The 26,975-nt window shown below is 45.5% G+C and overlaps 1 protein-coding gene across 12 annotated transcripts in view; it reads right to left on the bottom strand.

The window, feature by feature from the left end:
- Positions 1-17,279: 17,279 nt before the first annotated feature.
- CERS4 (ceramide synthase 4) overlaps positions 17,280-26,975 on the bottom strand; it is a 45,317-nt gene continuing 35,621 nt past the window's right edge. For all 12 annotated transcript variants that reach the window (XM_085562721.1, XM_085562714.1, XM_085562719.1 and 9 more), the window contains 6 exons: positions 26,529-26,579; positions 22,694-22,786; positions 21,930-22,058; positions 21,569-21,675; positions 21,049-21,205; positions 17,280-18,418 (listed from right to left, as the gene is read on the bottom strand). In XM_085562721.1, the coding sequence (XP_085418847.1) occupies positions 18,227-18,418; positions 21,049-21,205; positions 21,569-21,675; positions 21,930-22,058; positions 22,694-22,786; positions 26,529-26,579 (729 nt within the window). In that variant the 3' untranslated portion in view covers positions 17,280-18,226. The remainder of the gene's footprint in view (positions 18,419-21,048; positions 21,206-21,568; positions 21,676-21,929; positions 22,059-22,693; positions 22,787-26,528; positions 26,580-26,975) is intronic.

The raw sequence follows: 26,975 nt of genomic DNA, 5'->3' as shown, positions 1-26,975 counted from the left end.
CTGGCCCAAGCGGTTTTTATAGGGAAAATTTCGCCTGAGACCAAGATTTCAACAATGAGTCTTTTCTTCTATTCGGAGTCCATAGGTTAATGAGATTTTCTTTTTTTGGTGATGAGGAGGAACAATTCAGTGTCTGGAGTTGGTGAATCTCTTGATGAAATTTACGGGAACACTGCATTCACATGGATCTGTCCGAGGATTTCCATGATATCCATCCCGGGTCGTTCACCAGATGATCAGCGCCTGGGGTCCCCCGTATCTCTCCAGACATGGTCCATCTCCTGGCCGAGCCGCATCCTTCTACGTGTAAATCGGGCTTCAACATACACCAGGTTTCGCCTGCGAGGGTTGGGGGGAGTCCTAATACAAACGTGTCCAACAGATATTCAATATCACATATATCATACTAGAAATGGTGCGAATTATATCTACTACACATAACAAAAGTTTAAATTGTATTTGAGAATGGTATGCATTCACAGCCCTCAGGGCTTAACCTGGCAGCTAAAATAAAAATAAGAGGTGTGATCATGTCATTAAAGCCAGTGCGTCAATTGTCTCTGCACTGGGAGACAGGCTCAAGCTGACAGGTGGTAGCTTTATTATGGTTTCACCCAATATTTCTCACCCTGGTAATGTACCTTGTAATGTGATTTCCTGAAAATAAGTTAGTATTTGTTCTACATATAGTTGTTCAGCATATTTTTCTATGCAATTTATTACTGTTGAAGCTGTGAAAGCCAACACAGATCTGTCCAGTAAGCATATGCACTGGGCTCCTTATTTGCTATTTTCTACAATCTTGATGAGCATATCTGTCTTAGGTTATGATGTAAGATGTAACCAAAAGAATGTATTCTATCACCATCTTCATAAACTGTTAAAAACAGGTGGGACATTGTTCTTTACCTCTTCCATGACTCAGCCCTGATAACACCCTTCTGGGGAGATCTTCTGCCAATGGGCCATCAAGTCTCACTGCATGGCTCATAAATTGCATCATCTCACTGTGAAATGCTCCACTCATGGGGAGGAACCTAGCATTTCTACCTGGATATAATCTGAGTTTGGAACACCATGAGGAGCCTTACCTACTGGATTCCAAGAGGAGAAGAGCTACACAACCTCCCTGGACCATCAGAGGAAGACCAGACCATTCTACAGGATCAGCACTTCAACAGAAATTATACATAATAAATGGAAGCTTTCTATACAGATGTATTAATTGTGTTGAGATTTCATTTTTAAAATTGGAAAATAGGAGTATTACAACACTGTAATTTTACCTGCATAGAAGCACATCTATCACTAAATGAAGACTGCAGCCACTGTTTAATTTGACTGTTACCACCACCCTGACCAGCAGTGTGTCAGGTTGTATCCTGACTGTCAGTTTAAGCCAATGTTTTCTACCTTTATTTTAATTTTCCTATTAAACTGTAGTTCTGACTTGGAAGTTCCAACAAGTTTGTTTTCAAACTAGTAGAGTGTCCTTCATCATTTCCTCAGAAAAACTGCTTTTTCTTGTAATTTAGCTTTGATGAAGGGGTAACTCAAGAAAGTTGAAGGCATAGCACTAACATGGTGGAGAGATTTTTTTGACCACAAGTCTAAAAGCTTTCACAAACCTTCTCAGATGCTCTCACAATGTCTTCTCCCTCTGTTAGTAAGGCAGGCTAGGGAGCTGCCCTCTCTGATGACAACAGTTGTCCCAGTGATCCCTATACAAACTCTGACATGCACCAAGAGCCTGTGGAAAGCACCCAAAACTCAGAGATGCAAATACAGTGTGCTATCTACCAGGCTTACCTGGTTACTCCTTCCTTACTCCACTTTGGACCTACCAACAGGTTCCAGTTCTCAGAGAAGCCATTAGGCAGTGAGGAGAATAGTCTGTGGATGGCTCCCATGTGACTAGAACATAGCTGCAAGCTGGAAGTGAGCTCCTGCTCTGATCTTTGTGAGATAAGGCATCCATACAACTCCCAACATATGCCTCGGAAGCTGTTAAGAAGCTGTTTGGCTGTTTGTGCGGCAATCCCATTTTGCTCCTTCCTTCGTGCAGGGCCGGTAGGAGTCACCCTGAACCTCATGTTCTCTCATGAGTGGTGGTGGCACAAAGGAGACAAAGACTTTTCATACCTCACCACAGCAGATGACACTGAAGATCATTTGGATGATCACATAGGGCCAGAAAATGTGTAACAGCTGCAGGATCATCAGGAAAGCATTTATGAGACAGTTTATGGGGAACAACTAAACTTTTGTCATGAAGTAATATACGCTCGGGGAAAGAGAGGGAGAGGCAAATCAGAAGACACAAGACTAAAGCAGGTTAAGTATCTTCAGACTTACAAGGATCAGGTGTCTTTCTGCAGAATGACTTGGCTGATGAGTTCCCAGGGCAGAGCTGAGCTGAGCCAGGCTGGCACCACCAGGCTTCACACAGTGCCCAGCTGTCACAAAGCAAGTCCCAGAGGACTTGCAGAAGCTCTCTATTAAAATCACCAACAATACCATAGGCTTTGCAGACAGGTCAGTTATCAGAAACCTGCAATGCTCCCTTAGAAGAGACAGGATCTGGCAACATTTCTCCTAAAATAAATCTTAAGAGGAACAATGAAAAGTGAAACCATAAGGGGACCTCAGTTAAATAAAAAGAGAATGTCTTTTTAAAATGAAGTTAAGGGTGCAGATGACCAGCAGGGCATGGCATTATTTTTAGCAAAAGTCACAGAAAGTCTGTATCCTCAGTGATGAGAACAGAAAGGAGGACAGCACTGGTTTAGAAATGGAAAGCAGACAGGACAGAGAGCAGCTCAGCACAGGAGACAAATGATGAGTTGCTAGTATTTTCTTCCTCCACAAGTTACCTATGACATGAACATATTTTATGCTAGGAAACCTTGATGGACAGAGCATGTATTTGCTCTGCACTTGTTCTCCTAGAAATCTGCTGCTTGCTGTTGGTGCTGAGACGTGCTGATCCCAGTAGATCCTTAGTGTAATCCAGGACACCTGTTACCTTCTTTGTCCTTACATGATGGTACAGCAGGTTGGGATTCTGGGACTTTAGTAGTGGAGACAACAGAAATTGTGCTTGTTCTCAGGGAAGTTGCCTCAAGCTTTTACTGATTTTCTCTCTAAGGAGACATATGACTACCAGAATCTGGGACTTGTCATGCAAAGTCAGACTCATAGGCATCCAGACGAAATGGCAACATGACCAAAGTTCAAAACTCAGCATCTACAGTGGTGGTATGCAGCAAGGGCAGGGACAAAGGACAGCAATATAGATTTATCCCTTTCTGTGTACATAGCATGTCCTATTTTTAAAATTCTTCTTGGTGTAACAAATGAAATGTTTGGTTTGAAAGAAAACAGAAAGATTAGACTATAACACTAGTGTTATAGAATAAGTTTATGGGAAGTTAGTCACTATCAGCTTTCCCAGGCTACTTGGCAATGGTAAAGAAAAAAGAACAACTTCAGCCCAGTTAAAGGCTGGAAAGGTTGCCAGATGTGTGTACACAAAAGCCATTCTCCAAGGCTGGTACCTGTGTGTGGTTTCTGGAGGAATCATTTCTGATGCCCTCCCAGCATGTCAAGTATCCTACATCCTGAATCCCTCATTATTTTCTTGTTTTATTTCAGATACATGGTGGGTAACTTTAAATTTACTGTGCTGTTTTTTCTATACTAATTGTATCTTAGTAAATCTTTGAGCATTAAGGCTTTTTTAGTTGCTAGGAATTTCTTGGGAAATTCTAAATGGTATGGTTTGCACCTTCTCTCTTTCATAGGAACCAATGTTTATAACATTAGGAGCATCTGATCCTGCATGCTGCTGCCTCACTAGGATGTGTCAAACACTCCACAAATCATCAGTGTTCCCCACCACACTACAGCTCTCTGAGGTCCTGCAAAATCTCAGGAAGGAAATTTTGTCCTTTATGCCCAGTCTATGGAAACCCAGATAAATACCCATGAGACATATGTAGGTTCAAATATGCTGGAAGATAGATTTTTATAAGTTTTTGTGAATCAATCTGTCCTTCCAAAATTGCTCTCTTAATACCCCATATTTTCTTCCAGATGCCTCCTCTGTGTATTGAAGGCCTTTTGTAATGGCAGTAGATCACCCTTGGCCTGGGGCAGGTCCTATCCATGGACTATAATGGATGAACTCTTCAATTGCCCGTGCTTCTTCAGTTGACTGTGCTGCAAAAGTCATGTATACATTTACAGGACCCTCATCAGGACAGGCCAGCACCCCCCCAGCCTAGCAGACAGGAAGTCCGTTCCACACATGAGCAGGGCCCAGTGCATGCTGCAGTGGTGGGGTATGAGAGCTGAAGGGGTTCACCTGCACAAGGGTCTTCATAGCAGCACTTGTGCCTTCAGTTTTGCACCCCCAGGACAGTGGGACAGGGGCATAGGGGGCTGACTGAACCACCTGGTTGTGGTTGTTCTGTGGTCAGTCACCTTCCTCTTCACATCAAAGGGCAGGGTGGTTTTATGTGAAGTAGATATAATTAGCACCATTTCTAATATGATATATGTGATATTGAATATTTGTTGGAGTATACATGTTTGTATTAGGAGTCCCCCCCACCCTCACAGGAGAAACCTGGTGTATGTTGAAACCCGATTTACAAGTAAAAGGATGTGGCCCAGGTGCTGATCATCATGTGAACGACCCAAGATGGATATCATGGAAAGGCAGATACATGTGAATGCAGGGTTCCCGTATATTTCATCAAGGGATTCACCAACTCTGGACATCTGACAAGAATGAATGACAAGAAAAGGAATCTCACCAAACTATGGGACTATGAAAGGAAGAAAGGGCTGATTGCTGAAATCTTGGCCTCAGGCAGAATTTTCCCTATAAAAAGTGCTTGTGCCAGGATGGAGGTGTGTGGGCATAGAGGAAAACCTCTGCTGAGGCTGACTTCTTTGTTGCACATGCAGTGCCAACCCCAGGCTCAGCTCTGTTCTTTCCTTGTGGCTGGCTAGATAGAATTTGATTGCAAAAGAAATATTTTATTTTTCATTTTAATTTGGCTGGACAAATTTTCATTTATAACAGTGGCCATCAGTGAGCAGTAGAAGGAGAGCTGAGGAGGTAGAACCAGCCCAAAATGCGTGGTAGAGGCTGTAAGACAAGTGAGGGGCATTGTGATAACCCTGCCTAGCTCTGGGTTCAGGAGAGGGGAAGAGTCTTCCCCTTCATTCAACCCATGTTTGGGACAGCAGGTGTTGGTCATGCCTAAATTTTCCTGTTCCCACTGACTGAACTGTTTGCTGATGTACTGACAAGATCAGTCTAAAGCCAGGACTAACCCTGGTCTGTCTGAAATGGGATTGGGAGCAGCTGGAGTCTTCTCTCTTCAGAGGTTCAGACACCTCATCTCTATCCCTTCTTTGAGGTGTCAGATGTCCTGACCACCTTTTGTGGCTACAAACAGCCACTTCCAAACAGACTTTGGTGACAGAGAAAGTGAGAAGAGGTGCCTGGTCTGAGCAGAGCTCTCCATGGGCTGCCACGTGGGAGCACATGTGAGAAGCTCATCATGCAGGTGTCAAACTGTTTGCATAATAAATAATGTGAGGACAAGGGACCAGAGGGGTGTTGAAATAAGACAGGTGGATATAATGAGTTATACATATAAGGCTTTTTGTCATAAGGTGGTGCTGTCTCCATACTTGAAGGTTTTCAAAACTAAAGTGGAAAAAACCTTAGGTAACCTGGTCTAAGTGATGCAAGCAGGAGGTAGGACAAAAATCTTTCTTATCTCTCTTCCAGTATGAATTATCTTGTGATTCCGTGTATTTGCTGCTCATCTGTTGCGGAAATTCCAATCAGCACATAGTGTGGTTCTACAACCAGCGCTTCTGTGCATAAAGAAGGCAGCAGTAAGAACCCAAAGCCCTTTAATGACATGTAAATACCGTGGTGTGGTGGTTTGTTTTTTCTTTAATTTGATATTTGTTCAATGTCTGTTCACCCACCCTCCCTAATCTCCTCCTCTCCCCAGTTGTCAATCTTCCCAAGATCTTCCCTAACACCCTCTTCTCCAAGTTGTCAATCCTCCCTTTCCATGCTCTTTTCCCTGGAACATTCCCTGTCAATCCTCATAGTCCCTGCCCCTGCTTCTACAGGATTCCCTGTCCATTTAGTGAGGCTCAACACCCTATTGGTTACATTGTGTTTTCCCTGACAGGTTTATATGTTAGTCCCACCCTAGACTCCTCCCCAGGTTTACCCTCATTGGTTGCTGTTCCTACACCCCTCCTCCTGAGTTCTTATATAAAACCTTTGGGGCTCAGTGAATAAAGTGAGCAGTGAAAAACTGTTCACCCCCAAGTCCTGTGTCACCTCCATCTGTCCCCGCGACCGTTCTTGTCCCTTGCCGCCAGCATGCCGCGCTTGGGGTATTGCGGCAAGAGGAGCAGCCCACGATACAACGCCATGGGAAGAGGTGTTGCAAGAACTTAGTGTGCCCATGCTAGATCCAATCTGGCTCTGAGCTTTGGAGAAACTGGTTGGCAAAATGCATTGATCATTAGTGAATGTACAGGACTGTTGCAGATGATAGATAAATATGATTGCTCATAAATAATACATCTAGGATGAGAACAGTTCTCCCAGCTAGCCGGATGACACCCCTGCCGTCGGATGAGTCCTGGGGTGAAATGGACTGTTCCATCCCACCCCCAAAAGATGTATGGCTCATCCCACACCTCTGTACCCTCCCCTAAAACATCAGTGTCTGTAACCCCATTGGATATGCCTCATCCCAACCCACCTCAAAGCTCTCCTGATAAGGGGTCTCTGAGGGGCCACGCGCCCTCTTGGAACCTCTTCCCCCATCTTGGAACTTCCTCCCCTCCTGGAACCTCCTTCCCTCCCTTTGAGCTTCCCCTCTCCCAAACCCTCCTTTTGTCTCTCTCCTCCCCCACCCTCTCAGGCCCAGCCACGCGCTGCGTCTGGGAGCACGAGGCAGGACCCTCCTGCACCCCCAATAAACCTCTTTCCCCAAGAGCAAACTTCAGAGATCTCTGCCTCCTTTCACCCACACCGTGCTGGAGCATAGTATTTCCCTCACAGTACGTCATAGGGAGAGTCTTTGGAGCAGTGGGCAGCAGTCACAGTCAGGACAGGGTCTGCTCTTGTCTGAGATGCTGGAGCTGTGTGTGGGTATCTGTGGGGAGCACTTACAGCAGGATCTAAGACAAGAACAGCAGGGTGACATCACTGACACCTAGCCAGCTCCACCCAGGGAAAACGTGTTATGTATAATGAATATAATTCGCGCCAGTATAATATGATGTATGTAATACTTGATATTGTAGGGAAGATGCACAAGTCGGCATTGGGAGTTGCCCCCACATATTCGAAAACCAGTCTCTGACAAAACCTCATTTGCAGACTAATACATGTGGCTCCCCTGGAGATGGGTCATTTCTCGAGGTGATACAGGAACACCTAGGCATTGATCATCCCAGCAACGACTGGAGATTGGGATCACTGGGACCCTCCAGGCTGATACATCTGAATGCCGTGTTCCAGTAACTACATCAGGGAGGTTCATCGCCATCCAGACACCTAATTGTTCCACCCCAGCACAGAGAAAAGAGACTTTATGAATATGTAGGACTTTGAATAGGAAGAAAACACTGATTGCCGAAATCCCGGCCTTGAGTGAAATATTCCCTATAAAAACCAATAGGGTGGTGTGTGGGCATAGCGGGGACCCTCTGCTGAGGGACGCACCCAGCGCCGATCCTGGGCTCGGCACTGTCCTTTTCCTTGTGGCTGACTCAGAGAGAATTTGATTGCTGTAATAAAATTTTTATTTTTATTTTTTAATTTGGCTGGATCAATTTTTATCTATAACAAAGGGAACTTCTGAATCGGAACTTCTGAATCAAGGTTGGGGATGATTCAGCTCCATAGCCCTGAATTTATCCTTTGGCTTTGCGCCCACAGACATGACCACACATTGTCTTTGGATGGGCTCTTTAAAGTGGCTTGGGACCATCAGCCTCATTTGCAATGAGCAAAGAGCCCTTGAAAGGTGTCACTTCACAGCATGACCCTACTGACATACTTACATCATGCAGAAGAGCCAGTCCAGAGAAGAATGAGGTGAAATAAAATGCAAATCTCCAACTAAAACAGAAAACAAGGAATTAAGACCTCCCCCAGAGTTGAACTAGCTCCCCAGGCTATGTCCAGGATGCCTACAGGGGAACCTGTGCATGTTTGGACAGAAATTTGCAGAATCTCAGCTCCGCTGGCACATGGAAGCATGTGCTGTAACATAGCACAGTATCCACTGCTCAGCCAGGCTCTGCTGAGATCCACACTTTGCCCAGATTCCTTGGGCATTCCATCAGTGCTAAAGAGGATGCAGTAAGACAGCCAAGATGCCTCTCTGTCGGAGTCCAGAGCATCCCTCTGGCTGCCCCGGATGACTCAGCCCAGGAATCTTGGCAGCAAGTCAAAAACACCTGTGGCTTCAATTTTAGCCCATCGGAGAGGCTGCCAACCTTACATGCGGCATTACAAGCCAAAAGGGTTTGAGTAGTGTAATAGAGGAATTGACGCAGGGTGGAAAAGTAGAATTTTGGGATTTTTTTAGAAAGTAATTTGGGGGACAAGATGAAGGGATTTGGGCGTGTCCTAACCTTCTTGTTCTCCTTGTCCTCCATGCCTTGGTGTGATAGTGACATTTTTCTGTTGGTCTACGATAGGGACACACTGTCCAACATAGATTTTAGGTATTGGTACGGGAACTGTAAACATAGTCTACGTAATTTTGAGTATATAATGTGGGAGACGCCTGGGGCTGGAAGGAGACTCCCATGGCTTCTGTGCTAGCTGGACCTCGGCAGGTCAGAGAGAAACTATTATAGATAAGAAAAAATAAACAACCTTGAAAACTCAGCTTCACGCATTCCAGATCTTTTCTACAGTGGCCAGGCTAGGGAAAAAAGGACTTTCACACTGTTGGGGTCTTGTCAAGTGACCCTGACACCTCTCCCTGGATATTTGTAGATCACCTATCAAATGCTTATACACTCCAGACAGTAGAAGGCACCCAGTTTTTCTCAGTGATGGCACAGGAATACTGGGGGATTTACTACTTTCTTCAGAAATGCTGCAGAACAAGCTTTCAGGTGGAGAATATTTTTTTAAAAAATATAATTACATGATTCAAGCACTGAGTAATTTTCAGAGGGGGAAGAGGAGTAGATCTCTTACCTGATGGGGGTGTTAATGTACATATAGCATTAAACCTCAAGGTGAGAACCGGAGATAACTTGATTCTCTTGATCAAGACACTTGGTGAATCCTCTCTCCACCCTGACTCCATGTATTACTAAGATGTGTAAGAAGACTTAATATAAGAGAACAAACAACTTAGGGAAAAGGAAAGCTGTGAAGATTTTGGTGCTTTCTTGTGTTGTTCAGTTTTAATCTCCCCCTTTCATGGTTTGCACTGCCTCCTTACTCCACTTGATGGATTCATTTTCTGCCCAACCATCCATGCCAACAGTATCTTAAATTTTCAATTTTGTATCACGATCATCTTTGAAAATAAATTTAATGCATTTTAAATGGCTTTGGTATTCAAAATCCCTCTGAGCATCTGAGATTTAAACCTATTCTCCATCACAGCCAGTAGACTCTGCTGAGGCAAATTTAACTTTTCAAAGGTAAAAGTGGGAAGGGAAGGAGAGAGGGATGGAGCTGGCAGTGCTGCAGCATGGCTCTGTGTGCAGTAAGGGGACCTTGCCTTGTGGGACAGAGGCTCTGCTCGCAGCCACAGCAACTCCCTGGGAGTGTGTTTGGGGTAAGGACTTGACAGAGGGTATTGACAATGTGCAGAACTATTGGACATCTCCATCACCAAAAGCTAACCCAACTACCCGGCCTCACAGAACTTCTTCATCAGCCTGGGGTGGTCCTGGGCTCGCTGGTGCCTGAACCAGGTCTCCACTTTTCTGACAGGCAGGTCACTTTGCTTGGCTAGTGCAACCAGTACCTCCTAGAAAACAGAGTAGGGAGGAAGGACTGAGCCTTTTGGAGGCTGTCATTCCCTGTGAGGGACGAGGAGCTCTGCTCCCAGGGCCTGCTTCTGCCTTTCTACCTTTGCCCAAAGTACACCTTTCTTTGAAAAAAAATTGTATCAACTCTGCATTTATGAACTCCCAGAAGATTATTTTGGCCATTTTAAAACTCCAATTTAGACATATCTAAATGCAGGTTCAGAAGTAAGCACAGCCTCTCCCTGGTAAAGTTTTGCCTGCTGTACACAATGGGATGTAATGGCTGGCTATAGAAGTCTAAATACTTTTTTTCTTCATCTCTGATACAATTTTGGCTTATAATTATCAGCTACTGATGGAAAACCTGAAGATGAAAGAAGTTTCAGCTTGTAAAGATAAAGAAACAGACACATGGTTCATTCCATGTCAGTAAGCCATTCAGCTGTTGAAGTGGCAGTCACAGGCTCAAAGGCATCAATTCTATCATTCTCATTTCTGCATGAATGCCAAAGAACATGACAAGAGTTAAGATTTATAAACTGTGATTAAAATTAATGCAAAGATGAGCTCATGAGCATTTTATAATTAATCTGACAAAGCTTCATAGTGATTAAAGTAAATTATTTTTTAAAATCCATGCATCAGTGTGAGTTGTGATCCAGACCAAGAGACTGGTGGTGGATGGAGCTAAATCCAACTGGAGATTGGTGACAAATAATTTTCCCCAGAGCTCAGTTTTGGTGCCAGTCACGTTTAGTATTTTCATCACTGATCTGGACAAGGGGATGGATCAAGGACACCTTCAGTCATTTCCCAGAGGACACCAAGCTGGGTGGGATGTTGATTTGCTGGAGGGCAGGAATGCTCTGCAGAGGCAATTTGACAGGTTGGATCAATAGGCCAAGGCCAGCAAGGCAAAGGGCTGGGCCCTGCCCTTGGATCACAAGAACCCCATGGTTTGGAGCAGGGTGGCTGGAAAGCTGCCAGTGGAGAAGGGCCTGGGGGTGCTGGTCAAGAGCAGCTGAACATGAGCCCAGGTGTGCCCAGGTGGCCAAGGAGGCCAATGGCACCTGGCTGTACCAGCTACAATGTGGCCAGCAGGACCAACTCAGTGACTGTCCCCTGTGCTGGGCACTGCTGAGGCATTTCAAACCCTGGGCTCAGTTTTAGGCCCTTCCTGACAAGAAAGTCAGTGAAGGGCCGGAGCATGTCCAGAGAAGGGAACAGAGCTGCAGAAGGGTCTGGAGCACAAATTTGATGAGGAACAGCTGAAGGAGATGGCAGCAACTCAACCTGTAGAAAAGGAGGCTCAGGGGAGACCTTCTTGCTCTCTACAACTCACTAGCAGAAGTAGAACAAGATGAAATGGCCTCTAGTTGTGCAAGGGGAGGTTTAGATTGGAAAAAACTTCAAGCCCTGGCACAGGCTACCCAGGACAGTGGTGGAGTCCTCATTCTTGAAGAGATTTAAAACATATGTAGATGTGGTACATGGGGACATGCTGGTGGTCTTGGCAGTGCTGGGAGGATGGCTGGACTTCATGATGTCAGAGAGTTTTTCAACTTAAATGATTCTGTGATTCTGAAGGACTTGGAGTTCTGCCAAAAATAAGCAGCCTTAATAGAGTCTACCCAAAGGGGTGGTGGCTGCCTTCCTGCCAGAGCCAGCAGCTCTCACAGCAGCTGCTGTGTTTGACATGCATCAGGTCAGGAGGTGCTGGGATTGCAGCTGTTGAACATGTTGGAAGCTGCTGCAATATCTGCTTATACATCTCTTCCCTGGAAGGATGGCTAACAGTAACTGCCTTGCTTGTGAGGTTGGTTGGCCTGGCCTGGGGATAGAGAGAAGGTGTTGATTGCCTGGGCTTTTGTGATAATGGGACACAGGGGACACTCACCTTCTTTGGGGTTCTGCCCAGCAGAATGTAGAAACCTTCTAGTGTGGCACTGGTCTGAACTTTGGGCCTTTGCTTGTGCTCACCCCCAATGCCCTGCCCAAGAGTAGAGCCAGGGCTCTGTAAGAGGAAGCAGCTCTGTCAGGAGAGGACCTGTGTGCCCACACTGACAGCCAGGGTCAGCCAACAGGAAGATGTCAGTGCCGTGTTCTGTGCTGCATGTTAAGCCCCAGCACCACCAGAGTGCTCCCACATCTGGCCCAGGGCACAGCCCAAGGCTCCCAGTGCTGCTCCAGTGCACACTCAAGGCTTGGTGCCTCTGCCGGGTCCATGCTCTTTCTTCACAAACACAATGGCACCAAAGCAAAGATGGGGTGGAGACAACAATAACGATGGCTAAATAAGCAATAATTAATTTTGCTGAGGCAACAGGACACAGAGCATGCCACTGTGTTGGAGTGTATGCTGGCCCTCCTCACTGTGCTCCTGAGCAGTCCAGAGTATGCCACAAAACCAGTCTGCAAGTGTCTGAGTGTCCCATGGGCTCTGTGTCCAGGGTACCTGACCATTGTCTGCAGCAGGAGCCAAGGACCGAACACATGGGAATATGCTGGTTCCTGCAGGAAACCCCAGCAAAGCTCTAGTGAGAGGCATTGTGTCCTAAATCATGTTGTTTCTAGGAAGCCAGGCAGGTGCAACTTGCCTTCCTTTCTTTGAGGGAAGACCTGATGACCCTGGAATTAACTCTGGCTCTTCCTACAGCCCTCATCTGCCACATCTTCTTACATGGCTGTGCACTGCAGGCAGGAGCCAGCACTCAGGGCAGATGGGCCAATGCTCCCCTGGCTCCTCCAGGAGAGACCCTCTGTCCCAGCTTAGGGCAGGTTTGCTGACCACAGTTCAATTCTTCACATCCTCCTCTTTTCCCTTCTGGAGTCCTGTTCTGCCTGATGGAAAGCGCGCTGGCAATTCTGCCCACATGGGCACACAGCCCTACTTTAACTGACTGGTTTCCAATTTTCCAAGTGCGAGGGCTGATCTGCACCTCCCCATGTGTCAGTCCTTGTTCCTGGAAAAGGGACACAAAGCCCTGTCTGAATCCATCTATGGGATGAGCAATGTGCATCTGCCTCATTGCCACACACTAGTTCTGGGGAGATGTTAGCCAGTCCTCAGGCTCCCGGAGGGTGACATGCCTGCAGCTGGGACACTGGAGTGTGTCGTCGCCCCTGACAGAACTGGAGTCCTCGGTGTCAAGAGGAGAAAGTGAGGCAGAGCTGGGCAGAGTTGTGTGAGCAAAGAGGTCCCGCAGCAGCTCTAGGAGCTCTGGGGTAGGGACCTCACATAGCACCTTCAGGAGCAATCCTCTTAGGATCAGGCTGAACCCTGGCTCAGCTAGGGGCTCCCATCACTGACATACCCAGTAAATCCCTTATCTGTGCTGCAAGCTGCCTTATCTGTCTTGGACCAGGGGGATCCTCCCACAGCTAATGTACGACTTGAGAGATGGACTTATCTTTTCATACCTACAGGTACAGGAGAGAGGGAGGGCAGGGGAAAGAGCTGCCATACCATAAAAATACCATATGGCATGAAAAGCAGAGAGATTCATTATCCTTGGGGACAATCCCATGTACATTTTGTAGTGGTCAGGAGGCAGGTAAGGAGTATTCTGGAGCAGCCCCACAAAACAGTGGTGGCAACCAGCACAAGAGAAACCAGAGGTGCTGCACTCACCTTTCAAAGCTGCATCGGACAAAGATCAATAACGGGGTACCAGGGATGCAGAGCTGGAGGTGCTGAGGCTGTGGTTATTGTATGTCTGCAGACTCCTTCAGGTGTTCCCAGAGAGCTCCAGGTGACAGCCAGTATTCATGGTGCCAGAATCCCTCTGACACTCCCATTCTAGTCAAGACAGTGGGCAAAGAAACCAGAGGCTGCCTGGTATTAGTAAGGCAGAAAGCTCACTGCTCAATCAGGAGTCCCAACTCAACAACTCATCACTCACTGTCCCCACCTCTTGCTCAATCCCATGAGTACGTCAGACTAGTTGAAATATCATCACTTGTTTTGACCTGCCTGTGAGCTTGGAGGTGAGGTAAGATGTCCTAGTACACGAGAGTAATTCAGAGGGTGTCAAGGAGGTGGCTGATTTCAATTTCACCCTGTTTCACCTGGTGACACTATCAGCAGGGTCATCTCTCTTGCCCCCTCTTTCTATCAGGCTTTTCCTTCTCAGGCTGCACAGCCCTTGTCTCTTAATCAGCTCTGACACCTGGCAGAGGGTGTGGATGGAGGTCCCAGGGGAGACTGTTTACATCCATTAAAATCTTCTGACATATTCAAGGCCCCAGCAGTCCTAGTTTTGGTTCCTTCATCTCAGCCAGCAACATCCCATATCCTGTTTGCATTTTGAATCATCATATACTGAGCAAAAACCTGAGGCACTGCTCCCCAGAGCAGCTCTGGAGTGCTCACACACAGGCCAGCACTTCAGGACACTCTCTCTCCTGCACCACCTTCCTCTGCTGCACTCAGCTTCACCTGTGTTCTGTCAGTCTCTCAGTGCTGTGAGCTGCAGCAGACAACCTGCAACACCATCATGAAGAACCTTCATTATCAGATGATTTTGCTCTCTGCCTTTCCCTCCCCCTTTTTGGGGGCACCTGCAACAATACACAGCTGCAAACAATCAGTGTTTGCTGCAAGTCTCTCATCATCAGCTCAGGTGGGTTTCCTCAGGCTGGTCAGGGACCTTTCTGAATGCCTTTGCAAAGCTGAGCAGGGTGCAGGTTCTCTCCACTACACAAGCTCACCAATTCCTTTGGTGTAACTCCTGCAGAGTGAGACAACTTCCCCACAGATGCCTCCCATGGCAACTCTATCCTATGTAGTTCATATCTGTTTCCAAAAATTCTATCACAAAAAATACTTTCTACTGCTCTGACCAGTCTGCATGTCAGACTACAAAAGGTTGTAGTTTCTTACATTCCCACTGGGAACCTTCTTAAATTTTTCTGATAACAAGATGATTTGAGACAAAGAACAGCATTCCACTGTTGGTAGTTGAACTCCTCTAAGAACAAATCACCTCCTGCCAGTGGGTTTGAAGATTTGCTGTTACTCAGTGAACATTTTCTCACATATTGGCTTGAAGTAGATCCTCTTGGGATATGCTCTGAGTGAGATGTCGGGTTTTGGACCCTCTCTCCCTTAGCTGGGGAACCACACAGGGCAGCTCACTGCATTTCTTGGCTCTAGCCTGACCTATCCCAGTGTTCCTGCTGTCTGCCACCATAATTTCTGAATCCAGCCATCTTGCCAATGTTTCAGAGACTGTTATTTCCTTTCAAGTTGTTTCTCAGGATATTTCTTGGCCTGCTTTATCTCATGCTTACATTCATCTGACAAAGTTAAAAGTCCCTTCCCTTGTTTTGATATGACTTCATCTTTTTGAACAAGGCCTTGCCTTTATTTGCAGGCAATGTCTGCTGTACCTGTGAGAATGAGAAAAGCAATTTTGTTCCAAGTGCAGCCATCCAAGAAGAGGTTCCCTTGGGCATACATTTCTGAATGAAATAATGTGAAATAATGCAATAATGGAGATCTTTGAAGGAAACAACTCTGCCAAATTATTCTTAAAATAAGATCCAAAATGGCACCAGATGTCCACATCTACTGGAGTCAGCAGATTCGTGTCAGCCATAGTTTTGGGCTAGGGCAGGCTGGAGGCCACACTGTGCCAGCCTTGACTGATCCACCTCACAGCAACTGGAAGCATCTCTATATGCTCTTTTTCTCATTGCTCACCTGGAGCTGGATGCCTCATCTCCCACGGTTGCTCACTAACATTATATGGGCACACACTGTGTGACGCACATCTTGTCTGTGCATATGGGGGATAAAAGTATGGGGAAAAGAGAGTCAGGCCCTCCTGTGGTGTCCGGGGCTCCATCTGGAGATAGAACTCTCCAATACAGAGTAAGTCCTATGAGGAGAAGCCGAGGGAACTGGGGGAGCTCAGCCTGGAGAAAAGGAGGTGCAGGGTGATCTCACTCTCTACAACTCCCTAACAGGAGGGTGCAGCCAAGTGGGAGTTGGGCTCTGCTCCCAGGTAGCAGTGACAAGAACAGAGGAAATGGATTTAAGCCATGCCAGGGGAGGTATGGGCTGGACATCAAGAAGAATTTTTTCATGGAAGGGGTTGTTAAACATTGGAATGGGTTGCCCAGGGAGATGGTGGAGTCACTGTCCCTGGAGGTAATTAAGAAGGGACTGGACTCTGCTCATTTGACGAAGTAGTGACTCATCACAGGTTGTACTTGATGCTCTCAGAGGCCTTCCCCAATCTAATGGGTTTGGTGGTTCCATGATATGCTCTGCTGGGTGACAAGTGACAGGCAAGTGACAGACTTGCTGCAAGTTTTCTACAACAGCTGTCCTGTGGGAGGAGCCGTGATGCCTCTATGTGTGAAGAGAGGAGGGGATAGATACACTAAATTCTTAAACTATCACACTACTCTGAAGCTTCTCAGCCCTGGAGCAAACATAAAGAGAGAAGATGGAGCAGTGCAGGGAGGAAGCTGAATGCTTCTTCAAGCCTTAGCAAGTTGATGGCAAGAAAACAAATTCAGCAGCTGATCTGCCTCAATGACTGCTATGCTCAGTTAAAGGCAGCACTCAGTAATTTTCAAATCCAACAGCTCTCCTGTCTCCTTGATGTATCTTTCATAAGAACCAGATTTGCCTCCTAACAAGCTTATCTCAATCTTCAGGGACACAACAAAGCCCTGAGAATCAAATCCAGCAGGCATTAACATACACTGCCTCCACTGAGCATTATGCAGACTCTGGGAAACATTCTGCTCCTCGGAGGAGAGGTGATGTGATTTTACAACAGGGATCTTCCCTAGCCTCCTAAAACCTCACCAAAAAAAAAAAAAAAAAAAAAAAAAATAATAAAAAAATAATTTCTCTCCTCCTACCCTTGCAAGGCCAAAGCACCTCCCCAGTGTTGCCACCCTGGACTTGCCATTGTCGTGGCAGTACCAAGTAACCTGGCCCGCCCCTAGATCTAGTGTAGGGACGTCCCAAATTGTCCCTTATTCCAGGGCCAAACACATTCTCACTGAGCAGGACACAAACCTGGCTGCTGCAGGCCTTTGCTGGCATGGCTCAGTGCAGCTGTGTGTCCTGTGCAGGCAACATCTTCCCCTTGGCAATGGCACCCACATGGGTCTCCCTCATCAAACATCCAACTGTAAGGTGCAGCCAGCCAGGTTTACCTCCTGGTGGTTAAAGAAGCAGAAAAGAGACCAAACGATCAAACCTTTAAAAGTAATTTATAAAGAACATTTACATTCACTAGTACAAAATGATGTATCATTTCAATATCCCTCCTGAGCACAGCACCTACAGAGAGATGGGACCATACGCTCAGATCACAGCGTACAGAACACGTGCTTCCAACTACCAATTATCACAGAATTACAGAATATTATGTGTTGGAAGGGACCCACAAGGATCACCAAGTCCAACTCCTAAGTGTCTGAAAAACAGCTGTCTGGATTTTCCAGCTCTTCCAATGTGATTTGTGTGGGTACTCCTCCAGCCTGGGCTTTGGAGTTCCCTCCTCAGGGGCAGTAAGTAGGGACTGAGATCCATACCATTACAAAACTAATAATGTGTCACTGGCACAAAGAGTACTTCCTTTGAGAAGAGTATGTTTTATCTTATGCCTTTCCAAAAGCTTTCATTTCACTATGCTCAGTTTTAATTCTGTAAGTGTATACAGGGCACCTGTTTTCTCAGACGAGATATCCCAGTGGTAAGGTTTGTCACTTGTCAGCCATAATAATTACTGGCAATAGGCAGGGCCTCCAGAGGCTTATCCAGGCTAAACAGATTCCTATCAAACATTAGGTGGGTAAAACTTGACACTGCTGGAGTTTATCTACCTTCTTATTTTTAAAGTATTTTTCAAGATTAATGCAATTGACAACAATTATGGTACAGTCTTAATACAAGTCAAACCACTTTGATCCCTTGCTATCTGTTTTGAGGCTACAACCTATAGTAAGCTTTTACTGAAGGAAGACAAAAAACTTCCTTCAAATATTCACTGACTATAAACACTTCAGTTTATGAGAAGCAGGAATTCAGCTACAATACTGCAATTGCACTCCAGTTAATCTACACAGTGAGCAAAACTGTTTCTACAGATGGTGGCCTGGGGTCGCTGGAGGCCAGGCCAGCAGCACAGGACAGCAGCTATCTTTCCTTGGCATGGCCATTGGCACGGTGGGCTCTGTTGTCCAGGGGCTCAGATCCATTCCTCTGGATGTAACCATTGCTTGTGATGTTGCTGAAACATGTGATCCCATTTTTCTCCTTTCCTTTAATTTTATCTCTTTCTTCATCCTTGTCACTTTCTTCTGTGTCACTTCTCATGTCCTTTTCCATCTACAAAGGCAGGTAAGTGAGAAGCCAGATAAACACAGCAGTTGCACAAGCAGCAGTGATGGCTAAGCCACAGGCTGACCATGCACCTGCTGCGTCAGCTCCTCAGCACAGTCCTGCTCTGTCTCTTCAGCTTTTACATTACCCTTGGGAACAGATGCTCCCTGCCTCTTTGCTTTCAGTCTCACTGGAATCTATCTGTGATCCTGACACATATTCCTGATACACGTAATTCCTGAAATTAGGAATTACAGGCTGTGAAGCAGAACAAAACCATAAATGCCCAGGAGTGAGGACAACTGTGTAAGCCTGAGGAGATCTACATTGCTGTGGTCATCAGCATGAGGGAGGCAGTTAATCAAGCTCTTTTACACTTTCCAAAAGGGACAAGGAGCTAACTTCTGCCTACATGGCCTGGGTGGCTGCAGGCTGACAACACTGCTTGGGACAGGCTGGAAACACATGCTTCCCAAAGGCTCAACACAAAGCCACTCCACTCTGACTATATTCAGTTTTATAGTCAGGCTTTTCCTCTTGCTGTTTATTGACTGAGAGACCTGTAATCCAGTTCTGTAAGCATTTAATTAACTGCCTTAAAAGGAAGGCAAAAAAGAAATAGTGGGATAAAATGACAGCTTAGAAAAAAAAGCAGCTCAGCACTTCCTGGCTTCTCAGGCTGTCTCTACTCTGCCATATAAAATGCCAATACTGGGGACAAATTCAGTGTCACACTCCTTGCTGGACAGCGGGAAAGCTGCAAACCCCTTCTGTGACCTCAGCTTTAGAAACTGCTCAGGGGAAAACCAGGTGCTGCCCAGAAATTTAGTCTTCATTTATGGCTATCCATTCTTTTTGAGATCTCCCAGATCATACTGAGAACTCTATTTCAGCTCATGCTCTTTCCAGAGATCACTACAGCCAGATGCAGACAGGATTTGTAACAATCTAAACTTGCACTGAATTCAATTTACCTCCAAGGACAATATGGGTGGGAGATAGTATCAGTTGTGAACAACCTGCATCTTGGATCACTCTGGAACTGACAGATCAGGAAATATATAGGAGTCTGGACCAGCAGCATAAGGACAAATTGTAGTCAACATTTCTAAATATATCCATTTATAGCCAGAGAATGTGGCTGAGGCCTTAAATCTGGCAAGATTCCCAAAGGAACTATAAAGCTGCTCCCTCTATGAGGGAATGAAATTTGTACTTCAGGATGTAGGCTGAATTCTAATTACTTGGGATTAGGAAACATCATGTGAGAAGGTGGTAAAGATTATCCTGTAGCCAGGGAGGAAAACCATGGAGACCAGAAAGGCCTGCAAGAAGAACATAAACTGACTGCAGCAAAAGTTTCATGGCTCTCAAAGAGAGAATGTCCTGTATTCTTTGTATTCTGTATGCTTTGGGCTACTAAATACTGTCATTGAAACACATCTGTCTAGGACAATTCTTTTTTGCCTTTTACTGCTCAGTATAGAAAGTTTTCAAATATAGTTTTATAACAAATCTGGCATATCCATTTTAGATAAAATAGGAAAAATTCTGGATATGCTTTAGGATTTTCCTCCCTGATGGTTCTTTACTTTCTAATAAGACTATTTATTACCTCATCATTTTACACTACAGTAACTGCAGTGGTAATTCTGCCCTCACAAAAACTAGGAAAACAATAAAAGGCTGTCTTCAGTTATGTCTTCATTTCCGGCCCTGTTTCCTGATCTGCAAGTAATTTGCTCTGTGCTACCTTAAGGGAAAGCAGATAAAGAAAATGGGAACAATCAGGATAAAGAGGAGCCTTTAATGCTTGCTCTCAGTTTCTGTAAGGCAGAATTCCTCAGCTGGATACTAATAAAAGCAATCATCCTGGGCTCTGAGGTCAGTTCCTACAAGGCACTGACTGGTCACCTTTGGACTGCATCCTTGGCATGTGGCCAGTCATGGCTTTGATTTTGGGAATAATTTCATGTTGAGCAGCACTTTGGTCTCACAGCAAACACTACAGGCCAGAGAGTGGATGTAGGATGCATTCCATTTCAGTTTATACAACTGGAGGTCAGATACTTATCTCTGGTTGCTCTGTGGCTGTTGAGCAGCACTGCCAGGTGAAGTATAGAATGGATTGTGATTTGGGCATGCCTGTTGCCTCCACTGCTGGAAGTGCCCTTCACAGCCCAGACAGTTGGTTTAGACAGAAATACTTACAGTGTGAAATCTACAGCACCATAACACAATTGTAATAAAAAATCCTCTACCATAAAGGAAAACAATTCTGCACTGACCTCACCAATCATGATAGTTTCCTCTTCCTTGATTTCTTAGTCATGTTACAAATGCAAATCACACTGCACAAAGTGTTGGGATTTTTACTCAGCTGTCACTGGCTTTGTTCACAGACATCTCTCCTGGAGTCCAATCCATATTTTTGTTGAATATAAGCACCAGAAGTGCACCCAATATTGTAGTGATTCATAAAATTATTTTTGTCAACTTTCCCTAATATAACTGCATTTCCTTCCACCTCACTGTTGGAAATATACATATATAATTTCAATAGAACAATAAGGAATTCATGCCAGATGGACCCCTGTATTCTCAAGCAGTGATGTAAAGGATAGTACAATCCATACCGTGCCCTGGAGGATGAACTTGTAGACCATGTGAATAATTAGGCAGGACCAGAAGACATGGAGCAGCTGCAGAATCATCAGGAGAACATTCACAAAGTAATATCCAAAGAAGGGTTGGAATATCTCCATGGAGTAATAATAGGTGTTATAAAGCACTCTGAAAAAGAGAGGGGATGGCAGTGGAAAGCATGTTGTTAACAGGGCTACAATTAAGCCCCAGAAATTTGTAAGTCACAGAGGACATTTCAGATCAGGCACTTCCATCTTTACCTATCCCAGCTATCAGTTCCCCACCCAAAGTTCCCCATCCAAACGGGATGGAGCCACTGGCCCAGGGCTCCAGGACTGCTCTATGAACCCAAAGAGCAGCCTTGTTTACCCCAAGGCAGGTGCAACAGCCACGTGGCACCCATGTGCAAAGGGGAGGAACACATGCTGCAGGACACAAAACAAAGGCTGCAGCACCCAGATGTCTCTCAGAAGGCAGCTTTTCCATGTCTCCTCACTGCAGCAGACTCACGTGTAGGGGTAAATGACGAGGCGGCTGATCAGGAAAACAGCTGAGAAGATCATAAAGAGGCTGTCACAAGTTTTTTTCCACTTCATGTAATTGAATATCTTAGTTGGCTGGAAGGAGAAAGAACAATTAAACAGCAGCCAAGACAGTATCTGCACACAGTCCAGGGGGTTAATGAGACAGATATGACACAACCTGCACGCAGGTAACCACAGCTCTGCCCAGCTCTCAGATGGACACCCTTTGCTGGGTGAACAGAGCAGCAGAAGGATCTGTGGAACACCCCAGTGTTTGGCCTGCATTAGGTAGAAGGACATTCTGTGACTGAAGAGCACCATTGCTGATTAGGCTCTGCTTGGCTCACCTCTAGGAAGCAATCAGAAGCATCATGAATCACCATCACCAGTGTCCCAATGCGGATGTAGTTGGCACAGTATGAAAAACTGATCAGGAAGATGGTTGCAGCATGATGGACTATCTGCTCCTTGAAATCCTGATGAGAAGGGGAACAGCAGAGAATAAAATACATAATGCATCTCCTGCCCCAGTCCAAGCGTGGTTCCTGCAGGTAGCAATGGTATCTCTCTACCTAGTGATTAAGAAACCTCCCACTACAAAATCTTACCCATGTAATTATTTTACCAAATGAATTCTAGAAATGTAGGCAACCAAGAGACCCAGGAATTAAGGGCTCATGGTATAAACTGAGAATCACACAACAAAGAACATTCTTTCCCCCTACCAGCCATGGCCTGATGCTGCACCCTGTCTGTTGGGACAGTGGCACCAAGAACACAAGCAACTTTACTGGAAGAGAACCACCTCTCTTCCTGTCTCTATGATCAGTGCAGCCTAGAAGAGTTACAGAAGAGCAATTTTTATATTTAAATTTTAAGTTTGGATTGAGAACTCTGCAGTACTTTGCACCTTTCTATATCATGGTTGGTGCTCTCCACTTCCCAGAGTAAAGAAAGCCAATGAGTGGGAATGAAAATTCCTGTGAATGAGCAAGAAGTGAGTGCCACAAAACCTTGACTAGCACTATAAACATGCTCTTAAAGATCACTCTCCTAAGTGTTCAGCTTGTGTCCTGTTTGCACTTGATTCTCCCCTAAGACTGCCACTCACCTTCCTCTTCACATCAAAAGGCAAGGTGAAGACCAGTGACCAGTAGAAGGAGAGCTCCAGCATGTAGTACCAGAACAGGGAGGGCTGGAGAGGCTGTGAGAGAGGGAGAGACAGGGAAACACCCATCAGATACATTAATGCAAGGGCTGCAAGTGAAAACTCCTTCCAAGGCAAAAGACAAATATAGTGGGTTGATGCTGACTGATGCCAGGCATCCACCAAAGCCACACTGTCACTGCCCTGCACAGCTGGACAGAGGAGAGAAAATATAACAAAGGGTTCATGAGTTGAGATAAGGACCAGGACAGATTGCTCATCAAATGTAGTAATGGGCAAAACAGACTCTAATTACATATATGAATTAAGTTAATTGCTAACAAAATCAGAGCACGATCATGATAAGTGAAATAAACCCTTAGAAACACCTTTCCCCCTGCCCCTCCCTCCTTCCCAGCTCTACCTCATACCCCAGTGATGCAAGGAGATAGGAATGGGGGTTATGGTCAGTTCATCACCCATGGCTTCTCCTGCTGCTCAGTGAGAAGAATGGTTCTCCTGCTGCACCGTGGGGTCCCAAACACTTCTGCATTAACTTCTCCAGTGTGCGTCTATCCCACAGGAAACAGCTGTCTATGAACTGGCACAACATAAGTTCATCCCATGGAAAACAGTCCTTCCCAAACTGCTGCAGTGTGGGTCACTCTTCCATGGGTGCACTCCTTCAAGGCTGCTCCAGTATGGGCTCCTCTCTCCATGGGTGTCCCATGAGGCCACAGCCTCCTCTCAGACATCCCCCTACTCTGGTGTGAGCTCCTCCTCCATGGGCTGCAGGTGGGTCTCTGCATCGCCCGTGGATCCCCATGGGCTGCAGGGGCACAGCTACTTCCCCTTGCACAGCCCGCAGAGGAACCTCAGCTCCTGCACCTGGAGCACCTCCTGCCTTTCCTTCTCCACTGACCTTGACGTCTGCAGAGTTGTTCCTCTCCCATGTGCTCAGCCTGCTCTTCTCTGGCTGAAAATACAACTGTGCAGTAACTTTTTTTTCTTTCTTTCTTTTAAAATCCGTTATCACAGAAGTGTTAACACTATTTCTAATTGGCCCAGCCTTGGTCAGTGGCATGTTCAACTTGGAGGCACCAGGGATTGGCTCTGCTGGACATGGAGGAGGATTCTGGTAACTTCTTACAGACGCCACCTCTGTAGGCCCCTGCTACCAAAAAACAGGCAGCGAAAACCCAATACTACAACCAAATCAACAAAGTTAGCTCCTGCAGCTACAGGGGGAAATAGTTCTCACTTACTAAATGTCATCTGTTCCAAGATTAAATCAAACAGCAGGGGAAATTCAACTTTACCACACCATGTCAAACATTTAGGGAACCACCATGAAGATCGTGAATATTTTTAGGATTTCTTCAGCATTATTCAGATTCCTGAGCAGACAGTACAGAGTTTTAAAAACTACATAAACCAATTCATTATGGTGGAAAAGGAGTAGCTGAATAAATCATTCCCTTTTTAGGCTTGAAGATGCATCAGATACCCTGCACTATGTCACAAATTTTCCAGTTTAATCAAACTAATGGAAGGAAAAATCCAACCCCAGGAGGAAATGTAGTTCACATTCTTTTGAGTAAACTATCTGGGCTTTTACAGCTGGAAATTGGAAAGCTTAGACCCACTCAGTAAGATCTTGTTACTTAACAAACAATTTTTGCTGTTGTTGCATTATATGACCTCCTTAAACTTAAATATATTTGATAAATAATTACTATAACTAAAGGGGCTTTGCAACCATTTTCAAAGGAACATGAAGTGTTGTCCTCCCTAATAACAACTGGTTATTTATGGCCTTCATAAATTTTAGTCTGTTTTCCTTTGTAGCACCAGCAATTGGCCACAAGAGGAAGCACAGCTGCATGCCCTGGGGCTTCCAGGGAGGATATGAACATCTCCCTAGCTGGTATGTGCTGGTCACACTCCGGGTTATCCTAGCAGGAGGTCTGGATCAGAAGCTATGTTTTTGCCCCCAAAGATCAGACAATTTGAAAGAACTAGTGTTTCTTTTGTAATTGTCTGTAGCACAGGACATGGTCTGTTTAGTAGAAATTGTACTTAATACATATTAATACATTTGTTGTTCCTGCTAATACACAGGTTTGTCCTTGACTTGTTCTTTGCCAGTGGGACATGACCAGCCCTGGTTTTGGTTTTTTCTGGTTGTTACAAATGTTGGAAAATTGGTGTGTGTAGCATTTACATGGAAAGGTTTTGGTAGCAGCGTGGGGGCAGGGGTGGCTTCTGTGAGATGCCAGAAGCTGTCTGTTGTCCTGCTCCAGACACCTCCAAGATGGATCTGCTGCTGGCTCATGAATGATAGTGGCACTGGCTCAAGAGCAATGTATTTAAGAATGGAAAAAACTGCCAGGAAAGAGTGCTGTGGAGAGAGGTGTGAGACTATGAGATACAGTTCTCTAGACCCTCAGGTCAGTGCAGCAGGAGAAGGAGCTCCTGGTGCTGGAGCAGAGATGCCCCAGCAGGTCATGGTGATACAGGCTGTGCCCCTGCAGCCCACAGAGGTCCATGGGGAGCAGAAATCCACTTGCAGTCCATGAAGGAGCCCTGACTAGAGCAGGGGGATGTGGCCTAAGGAAGCTCTGAGCCTGTGGAGACTCTGTGCTGGGGCAGGCTCCTTGCAGCACCAGCAGACCTGTGGTGGACCCGTGGTGGACCCATGATGGAGCAGTCCATTCCTAACAGACTGCATCCTGTGAAAAGGATCCACAGTGGAGAGGTTCTTGGAGAGCTGTCTCCCACAGGAGAACCCTGCTACCAGAGCAGGAGGAAGGAGCAGCAGAGACAAGGTGCAATGGACTGACCACAACCCCCATTCCACATCTCGCTGTGCCACTGCAGGGGAGGAGGTGGAGAATGTGGGGGTGAGGTTATGCCCAGGAAGAAGGGAAGGGTGCAGGAAGGTGTTTTTTAAGATTTGGGTTTATTTCTTATTAAACTACTCTTATTTGAGTAACAGTAAGTTAAAATAATTTTTCTCCAAGTCAAACCTGTTTTACCTGTGATAGTAACCAGGGATGCTCTCTCCCTGTCCTTATCTCAACCCATGAGCCTTTTGCTATATTTTCTCCCCCCTTTCCATTTGAGGAGGGGGAGAAAAATGGGCTTGGTGGAGACACTGTGTCCAGCCAGGGTCAGTCCATCACAGTGTGCCATTATGGAGGCTCCCACTGTTTTTGACAAGACATGTACCACAAGTGTACAGAGTAGGAGACAGAGGGAGCCAAATGATGCTTGAAACCTTACATTCCTATTCAGGCCCCACTTGTTTGTATGGTTTAATTCTTACACAGAACTATAGATTTACCCCTAAACTTTTTGCCTTCTTGCAATACTGGATTGTTCAGACACTCGTCCTCTTAAGGCATTGCCTCACCCTTCAGTCATTTGTCCCGTTACATTTCCTCTGCCTCACGCTGTTAGAATTGGGCATTACTTTTCCCTTTATGGGTTTGTAACTTCCACATATAGTCAAGGGGTCTTGCTCTAGCTTTGTCTGTCAGACAAAACCCCTGGAACATGTCTTCATTTTCTCTTAGTAGTGACAAAGTGCTCTGCCAATTCATCTTCTCTTGCATTAGATGATACCAGGTACAAAGATGTTATCTCCAGATGATGGTCTCACTTTGAATTCTTAGGTCTTCTGTGTCTGAATTTAATCCAGTGTCCTCTTTTTGTCACTATTATAATCTGATTTTCAAAAAATACAGAAACACAATACAAGAACTGTAACAGCAATTTTCTTTCTTAAATGACTCACCTGTTGTGGATATCCTGTCCAGCACTCTCTGTGGTCCCAAAGCCAAGGCTTCTGCAACAAAAACGCAACATGTATGTGAGAATATCAGAGGATTTCTTTTCTTATCAGCTGTCCAATTCCTTTAGTTTGTTACTACTACAGACTTAGTTGTATTTTATTACAGACAGAGCTGGTCTCACTGTCTGGAATCCAATTGCCAAGAGATTTCCACTACAAGGACTTCCATCTGCTTGTGACATTTCCAAATTGTGGCTATTTGCCTGAAATCTCAAACACTATTTAGCCATTCAAAATTAAATAGCTCAGAGAAGACCTCTCCCAACTTTTTGCCATCTTCTACAAGCTTGAGGTGGTGGTGATGTTTTGAGCATTTAAAAATAATCTTACAAGTATTTCATTAGGAATATCTGTGATTTAGACAATAACACTTAAATGCGGATAGAAGGC

The sequence above is a fragment of the Lonchura striata genome, chromosome 28 (assembly GCF_050655825.1).
Source record: "Lonchura striata isolate lonStrDom1 chromosome 28, ASM5065582v1, whole genome shotgun sequence".
In the NCBI taxonomy this organism is placed as follows: Eukaryota; Metazoa; Chordata; class Aves; order Passeriformes; family Estrildidae; genus Lonchura; species Lonchura striata.
The sequence above is the reverse complement of the archived record's forward strand: the minus strand, read 5'-3'. Positions and strand labels throughout refer to the sequence as shown.